Here is a 9,299-nt window from a genome sequence, read left to right on the forward strand (position 1 = left end):
CAGTGCACGAGGCCGCCTCATGTTTCAGTCGCTACGATATTCGAGATATCGAGATACATATCTCCTACATTTTTCGGGCACTATGTAGCCCAGTCGATTCATCGGTCCCTGGTGGAATCTTGATAAGTGTTCGCGCCACTGCTCACACACCCATAAAAGCCGGGTTGCGTCACATATGAAACTTGGTAGTGACTGCTTTTTTATGCACTGCGTGAAAACAACTAGTGCCACAAACTTGGCTCGCTGAGTACAGTCAGAAATGCAACAGTGAATACATTCTTGATTGACATAAAAATCGTTGTTTTAGGAAACTACTAAATCTAGCGATCCGTCATCAGTGTAGTTCTTTTGCAATCGGAAATCAGAGCTCTTTTTACGCTCAATAGCATGTCTTTACAGCATGTTCAACCCCCTTGAATCTCTTGAAATACCCACACATCGAGTGTCTTACTTTCAGCCGAGACCTTAGCTAGCTTTAAGGTTCTTGTGCAGCGTTCCATACCCCGAACTTTCATTCAACCCCATCCCACTACATGTTTGCTGTTCAATTTGTAGAAAACATTAGTACTTCACCTCCATACTTTAGATTAGGTTGTTCGTCTGTAAGCACAACATAATTACACAACAAGTTTCATGCTCTGTTGAACAGCAAAACTAGATCTCCGCTACGCTCGTCTGGGCTCCTGTAAACATAAACTAAACACCACTCCTTACCCAACAACTACTCTCTGCTATTTCCACGTTCCACAACCATGACCGGTCGTATTATGTATTGTACGTTGCAGTTCTCGATACCGTATCGTTCGAAGATGGTGCGATTAGCCAAGTTGCTACTGCTGCTGCCGCTATACATACTTAATCTGATTGACGAGGAGATATACGTGTTCTTGCCATTGGCTTCCGGATTCCAACACACACAAGTAAGCCATATTACTCTGCCCTTCTCTTTTCACCGCATTCATATCAAACAGCGATCATATCATTCGTTATTTCGCTGAATATCGAAGGATTTCAAAGGGATTAAAAATCCAACCCTTTCACTAAGATTAGTGGGGGTAAATGACCTGCGAAAATCGTCTTCTACTTTGTACGTGGAATATTTACTTTTCAGGGGGAAAAAGGGCAAAACACACTGTGTACAAAGTTCTGCTCAGGAAACTGTCATACTATGTCTGCGGATATGCTGTACAGCTTTCACGAGCTCCCCATCTCAAAGGCGTCAGTGACTCAGGGTAAATTATACCGATCGATAGACTTCATTCGTGGATTCAGTTGTGGTGAAACAAAACCTCATTTTAGCTACCAGTCACCGCATTCCAAAGTAAACTCTAGATAGGTAAATTAGCAACATGTGAAAACAGCGAATATCCCTCAACAGTCTGGAAAAAACCAAACCGTTCCGCTATGGCACGCTTTCGATATATGGATGCATCATAAACGGAAGAAAGCACGCGAGTTGAAATACCGCCAGGTTGTCGAAGCCCAGACACGAGCAACCGTAAAGCCGGGGTTGGGTTCACACCACAAGTCCCCCGGCGACTAGCCTCCCACTTTAGCCACTGTGCGATTTAGAGCTCATATAGATGGCTGTACCCTGTGAAAACAGGTTACCACCATATCTAACTTGTACTAGTCACACCGAGATATCGGAACTTGATTTGAAGTGAAAATTAGGCTATGAACTTACAGATGTCTACCACAATCAATGTAAGGTGTGAGTGTTCGGTGAATTTCGTTTGCCTAATCTTGCCGTCCATCTGGTTGGTAAGTCGGTTCCTCGGTTGTCACCAACGCGTAAAATGTGAATGAATGGCCTGCACTTTTCGGTGAGTTATGTCAAACGTTTAACTGTCTTCAATCAATTGGAAGATGTTTGGGATCGATTCGGTAGTAATCGTTTCTGGGAGGTCTTGTGAACAAGCTTTTGTGTCAAAAGCGAAACGCTGCCCAGTCATAAATGCACCGATTGTCTACCAAACCACTCTGAACGGAGTTAACGGCCTCGTGCAATCCGTCGCTGCCAGCGATCAGTTTACGCGTGTCATTTGGGTTGAATAAGATCAACCATCAAGTTGCCCTGAGTTTGTCTTTCTCCTAAGATGGAATAAACGCCGTTCCGTGGAAAAATTAAGGCAGAGGCGAGAAAGGGTTCAAAGTGCTGTATTTTCACGCTGCCACACCACAGTAAACACGTCGATGTAGGTAGAAGGTTGATTGAAGTCCTTGTTGGTTTAGGAATGATCTACTGTAGACCGTGGAACTCGAAATTGCGGAACGGTTCTTTTCTTTAGCGGCTAACGATTGTTCATTTCCTGGACAGGTATTTGGGACTAATTGGAGGTCGCCCGCAAAGCGACAGCAGCTAGCGGTTACTGACGATAAAAACCCATTACCTTACTGGGTTATGTTTTTTCCAGAAGCTAGAATTCAAAATTTCAAATCAATTTTATGGTTTTCTTCCGAAAATCATCACTAATCAGATTGCGTGCCGGACAATCGGCCTTCACAGTTACTGGTAAAATGAGTGTGCTCTTGGCGAGTCCGGAAACCTTCACTTAATTCTCCATTACTTACATTGACTTGTACTGAGCGAAATCGTGTGAGTAAGAGAACAAAAAGTGAGACAACGAAGTTAACACTCAACCTCCAAAGTTACTGTGCGCCAAGTTGAAGCTATTCAACTGCGTGCTCAACATTGAGATGGCGAATAGCCTGGCTGACCCAGTTAGCCCAAGTCGCAAAAAATTACCTNCACATAAACTACATTTGTATACCAATCGATTGAACGTTCGAGTCCAAACGGATCCTCTGGCAAAAATAACTCTACTTCAGCAAGATTATCCCTCAACAGGATATTGTAAGACACGCTTCATACAGGATTCTTCGGGTAGACTAGGAAGAGTGTTCCTTATACGCGCGTCCAAATATTTGCGCAGAATTCAGCCATTCATCATATTTTAAAGAAAACGGTACTTATCGGAAAATTTGTTACTTGTCACTGGTTGTCTGTGGATAGCAAGTACTGTTTTGTGGGCTACTGCACAACGAAGCGGAATTCCCCGTTGCGTTGAGTAGCATACTGGGATGTTGTTATGAACTCCACATTTTGACTGGTGTCCGAATCGTAGCAACAATTTTGGCATTCTCACCAAACAACGCAACTGCACAGCCGGAGCTGCTAGTATTTTCTTGTTGATTAGACCAGGTTCTACTTCAGTGCCCATAGGTGTGTGTACTTTTCTACTTGTTGCAAACCGATCTATCTCGTATAAAAAGGTTAGCATTGATTCCTTCAAGTGATTATATTGCTTTTATTGAAAAACCACAGGTGTTTGAGATGACGAAAGACGAACTGCGCGTAAATAGCATTCGGACATTTATTCCATTGGGTTGAGTACAAAAGACTTTTTAAAAGTGCTTTTTCATATTATTGTCATTCATGAATATTGTCAGTGAAATTAGTACAACACTCATATTATTAATACACTTGAATGTCACACAGTCATGAGGAAAGAAAGTCGTAGTTAAGATTGGAAAGACAAGAGAAGATTGCGTAACTAGTACGAAGAAGTTGTGTCTTGGGGAAGACGATCCGGAATGATGTGCTTACACATTTGGACAGCATTGAAATAAACACGTCCGAGGTAGGGCATCATCGGCGACGCTGTCCATCGCGGACCTTGCGCAGCGCCTATAAACACAGGTGAGCCAGTCTGGCAAGAAAGTGACATCATGCGCGCTACTGGGATCACCTGCATTCTAATCCAGTCGCAGGGTTTCCAGCCTCGTGTAAGGAACACGTGGACCCCAGCCATACCCTGGGGCACTCGGTTTGACTCTGGCCGCTTTATTTTCACGTTGCCGTGCCATACACTGTCTCCTATGGATCTCTTGCTAACAATAGATTGGGTCGAAAAATAACACTTTCTTAGGCAGACAGTGGTTCCGTATGTGTAGTACATTCCCCAGCAGCCAGTTAACCCGATAAGTTTAATCTACGGCTCTGACGATTCTGATACAATTTCCCAACCATCATTGAATGCATTCTTGGTTGAACTGGGTAACTGTGTAGTATCAAGAATTCACGCATTTACCTCCGGTTCTCAGGGTAGATCGTCTAAAGTTGACTTGTCTTACTCCCGTAGGGTATGTTATACGTTAAGTTGTTTGTCTGATTGATCTATTTCTTCCGATCCAAACCCCCTCCGCGAGTGACTGCTAGTATACGTCACAAATTCGATGACATTTGGTGTGGCTGAGTTTTTGACGATGAATCAATTGCCAAGTAACTTGAGCTCCATTTTCACAAAGGGAACTACTCACAAGGTTGCTGAAAACTCTTCGACAGCGATACCTCGAATATCGTGCCAACTGAAACATGAGGCGGCCTGTGTGCAGCACTTTCAGTTGCAGAATATCATAAACGAGAGATTCAATTGGTTCTCTCGGGAAAACCAAACTGATTTGCAAGTGAGTGTATTTCTCGAAAACTTGAGCTATATTTTAATGACTGGTGGTATTTCGGGGAGCCTAAACAAGCAGGTGAGTACCCAGAATCAGCGTTCGTAACATTATAATAAGCGAATGGTCGATGTCACGTTAGACCGTTTTTTTCTTGGTTTGTCTCACATTTTCTAAAAATACAGGACTCACCCGTGTCGATGGGCCGCGTGACCATTGAATCTCTAAGACTCGAGTGGTCCTTCGCTACCATTGCCTTTAACGCACGTCTAACTGGTATACAAGGGTTCCTCTACTATTGGCCGTGGGTCAGCTCAGCATTCCTAGCTGTTTCAATGTTCAGTTTGCTCAATATCCTCTACCTGCTTTTGGGTTATTATCGGTACGCTCAACCAACGAACGCATCACCCCATTCGATTGTCCCGTCGTCAAACATACATGCCGTTCCACCCAAGACTCCATCAGATTCTGAAGTTGTGCAAAGCCTTTGACGAAAATTCGGCATCTTCTAACTAGTCCACAATTCCGGCATTTAGATTTCTAGACTTTGTGTCATTCGTCAGTACTAACCGACAACTCGGAATATCCCCAATTCACTCCGTTATTCTTTCGATATTTTGCTGTAAATTTCGCACAACCCAGCACTGCTATTCCCAACGGTACTCTTTCATAACCTTGTGATTCATTATTTTTCAAAACAGAAATTCTCCTTTGGTCATACACTTAAAATAGATTCAGTCAGTTCTGGCAACACATAACAGCGTATTTTGATTTTATGTCGGGTATCGATTGGTTCAAAAATGCCTTTTTCACTCTACTTCCATTAATTCTGTTTCTGCTATGATTAGTTTCAAGTACAACGCTTTGCCTTGCTGCGAGAACTCCATGCTTTCTAGATGGGACATATTAATGTCCATCAATTCGTAAAATATAGGCACTTGTGATAGTTTACATCGGTTTGATATTCACACAGCACTATTTATTGCGCTAAATAGAACACCCTGTGGAATGTGTGTGGTATTTGACGCCATACCTCGTGATGTATTGAAGGTTGTCTGAGACACCAGGCTAATGAGAACAATAGATTATAAGTCCTTGTAAGTTACAGCTTCAATTTGTTGTTGGGTTGATATCGATGAACTCTCTTGGATCTGACCATGCAAGTGACTAGGCATGAAGCTTCGTTGGACCATTGGCTGTGACAGCGCGTTAGGGATATGGAGTCAGTCCCGCTGGTAATACCTTTGTCCGACAAAAAGCTGGAATTCCAGTGTTATTTGGATGTGTAACGGCCTCTTTCCACTTGATCTGGATAGTCGCTCGTAAGTTCTCATCCTTCTGTTTCTTCTCACTCTCCACTTAAAGTTCTTTGCTGGTGGCCGTGCGGGGTTAAGCACCAGCATCTACTAGTGGCGTATTGTTCTCCATGTCAATACAAAAACTTGAAATCATTCCTTGGGCACACGAAGAGGCAGAGGGGTTGTAAGGCGATATTGTTGTTGTGGATGAAGCGCAGAACCCTTGTGGACGGATAGTGAGAAATGGTTTTGCTATCAGTTGAGCTGCTCAGATACTTTCAGTCGATAGCACAGGTTCTATATGCTCCTTTTGAGCTGTTGCGTTCGCTTTTTTTTATATCCCCAGTTCCGGTTTACTGTTCGCTTTATTTCGGGGTATTAAAGAGCTGCTCAGATACTTTCAGTCGATAGCACAGGTTCTATATGCTCCTTTTGAGCTGTTGCGTTCGCTTTTTTTATATCCCCAGTTCCGGTTAACTGTTCGCTTTATTACGGGTTATCAAAGATAGCAGTAACGCAACTATGTTGGTGGTCGCCAAGATGAGTTTCTCAAGACGGGTTACGTCGGTTACCCGAGACATCTAAACGCCTGCTCATCGTCGGGACCGGATTTAGCCCACTGCATGTGCCAGATGCATGTCTATCCAAACGTATTTCCTACATTATAGGTGAAAGGAACCGTAAAGGCTAGGATCACACTGTGTGCGGTTGATGAGGTGCAGTCTGTTTGTCTTTAACTGTTCTGTCTATGAGATCCTGGCGGCTTAGAATCTTACAGCTGCCGCACTATATTTAGTTGGTTCTTAGTATGCAGTATAAACAAACGGGTGAGGGTAGTAACACTATATTGACAACTGGTTCTATGAACAGATGGGGTAATAAACATCTTGGATGAGGTGGAAATTACAATCCACAGCGGCACAATCAGCGGGAGCAGAAAAAGGGAAGTGGGGCAGCGAGTTTTTTGAAAGCAGTAACGAGCAAGTACGAAAGCATGGGTAGTTATGCAGTGTAAATAGGTAGTATACAGTGATAACGGCACACAAGACAGTACATTCAGGAAGTATTTCCGAACCAAACGGAAACTATCTGGGAAAATAGGTAGACAAATATCTGCGGTCCTTAGCTGAGCGTGACAAATCTCCACGTGCTACGAATCAAAGCTGAAGTGCGCGCTCAGGCCTGTTCAAAACGAAATCCCAACAATCGCTATCAGATGGAATGCAGTACAATAGTGGGGTTGCCCGGCAAGTCAAGCTAGTGCCATCCGAGGGGTTCGTGTTCAATACCCGGACGGCCCGCTTTTCTGTCGGAGCGGACAGTTGGAAATAGGTAGAGCTGACACAAAACTGCAAGCGAAGATATAAGTAACTAGAGGCTAGGCCAGCCTTAGGTGGAAGCAAAACACCGGGGAACGAACAGAAGGAAAGCGAAATCGCGTTATGATAAACGCCTAAATTACGCTACTGATGAGTAGTTAGAACACATAAAAGATAACCGCTGACTGGCGTTGGGTCGTCGAAACCAATGCTATCTAACAGACAAGTTTTGTTCCAACAGAACTGCTCATGTTTAGAGTTGTCAAGATTTTTTACTCATCTGAACAGATATCAAGAAAGGTTATCTGAATTGCGTTCTCCACCTCTGGTTTAAATGGAAGTTGGCGTGCATTATTTTGAAGATCAACAGTGTCCACAAACCCCGGCTTTGTTCCAACCACACACGAATTGCAAATAAAATAGCGGAGTTTAACCATGACGCAGAAGCTAACAGTACGTTCCAGACATTGTCTCGCTGCTGTTAAGATCTATTTCGAGTTTACGTAAGGGCTCAGGATGATGCGTGAAATTTCCGGCTCTCACTTCGTAAACTTCGTCGGCAGAGCCGAATAAGTATTGTAGCTTGAACCGCCACAGTGCAGACACTACAACATACGTTTGGGGAGAAATCCTCGCTTTTCGATACCGCTGTTTAAACCTGGTTACGGACGAGCCCGGCGATTTTTGACACACGTTGACACCTAACCACGAATGCGGACATTCGGGACCAAAATCACTAACCGGTGACCAATTCAAATCTTCAGATGCAACCTCTAAATCTCCAAGTTCACAGGTCCGGCAACGCCTGCTCAACCGGCCTGAGCAAGATCGTTTGCTGATGCTTAAGACCATTGGTGACGAGTACCAACGGTTGACCAACTAGCGGCGCGGCACCACTTTAGTTCTATCTGGGAGTCAAGCTAGCCCCGACGTTCATGTGATTCGATCATTCTCTTCTGCTCCATCGCGTTCTGGTACTAGTTAATCCAGACAGCCAAGAGTCTTTCATCTATGACTGACACAGCCAGATTGTACCCTATAAGCAGCGTCAGAACTATGTGGACCACAAAAACGCTTACTGCCAGACACGTTCGTCCGATGGCCCCCACGGCTTCTCCAAGCCCTGAACAAGTCGAACACTAAACCTATGGGTTCTGTTCCTAGTCTGCTGAAAACTTTCCAGATCAATGTCGTATGTCGCGGAAGTTTTTCACAGTCCTGGTAAACGGCCGTCCCGCCCGCCTACAGTTTGACACGGCTTCGAACAAGCTTCCGCCGACGCATGGGCGACCTCCAGCCAGATGGTTCTCCAGGAATGCTACCAGTGCCTGCGGTGATAAGCTACAGCACTTCAGTGAACTACCATGCTATCTCGTCTAGAGGAACAATATTCACAGGGTCATATTACGCCCGCGGAATTGAACCCCCTGGGTCCTCACTGGCTCTACCGACTGCTTTTGGCTGATGCTATTATCTATTTTGTCTGGAACCCAGTCTATTCTTTCGCTGTATCGTCAAATCACTCCAGTGACATTAGTTGATGTTTCACGAGAGTATTCCAACCTTACTCGGTCACTGTTCCACAGCGCAAGCAGCTCTGTCCCTTCTACCAAACAATACCCCAGTATCCCACCCCTAACAACCGACTCCGACCTCCAGTGCCCCGAACACCGATGTTCCAGTCTCCAGTTTCTTACTGAGTGTGGACAGCACGAACTGGTGAAGAACCCAAACAGACCGATCCGCATTTATGCTGGTTTCTCAACCGGCCCCCATGCAGCTCTTGAGCATCGTCAATAACCAGTTCCGGTGCCCGGTGATTTGTTCACTTTTATGAACGGCAGCAGCTGTTTCGCTAAGCCCGACCTGGCTCACGCGTATCCGCAGATCGTTGCGCCGGCGTCCCATCAACAGTCATTGGGGTCTTTACCAACACATCCGTCTGCCATTCGGAGTGGAGACAGCACCTGCAATCCTCCAGCAGTTGATGGATACAATCCTCTCTGGCATCCGAGGTGTGACCACATACCTGGAAGGCGTGCTGGTCGTTACCGGCTCTCCCGACGAACTAAGGACACGAATCCATCTTGTACTTCAGCGTATTCAGGACAAAAACCTCCACCTTGGGTTTCCTTATCTAGTACTGCCACGCAAATGAGTTCACCTAAACAGATGCGCTATCGCACTTGATAGGCAGATTTCCGGTCTGGCACGGAAGAGG

At 44.9% G+C, this 9,299-nt stretch overlaps 1 protein-coding gene across 1 annotated transcript in view; it reads left to right on the plus strand.

The window, feature by feature from the left end:
• T265_06840 (hypothetical protein) overlaps positions 1-5,273 on the plus strand; it is a gene marked incomplete at both ends in the record, with an annotated part of 8,370 nt that extends 3,097 nt beyond the window's left edge. The window contains 2 exons of the mRNA XM_009172222.1: positions 786-920; positions 4,647-5,273. Of these exons, the coding sequence (XP_009170486.1) occupies positions 786-920; positions 4,647-4,952 (441 nt within the window). The remainder of the gene's footprint in view (positions 1-785; positions 921-4,646) is intronic.
• Between the last annotated feature and the right edge of the window lie 4,026 nt (positions 5,274-9,299).

Source organism: Opisthorchis viverrini (genome assembly GCF_000715545.1).
Source record: "Opisthorchis viverrini unplaced genomic scaffold opera_v5_148, whole genome shotgun sequence".
Classification (NCBI taxonomy): Eukaryota; Metazoa; Platyhelminthes; class Trematoda; order Opisthorchiida; family Opisthorchiidae; genus Opisthorchis; species Opisthorchis viverrini.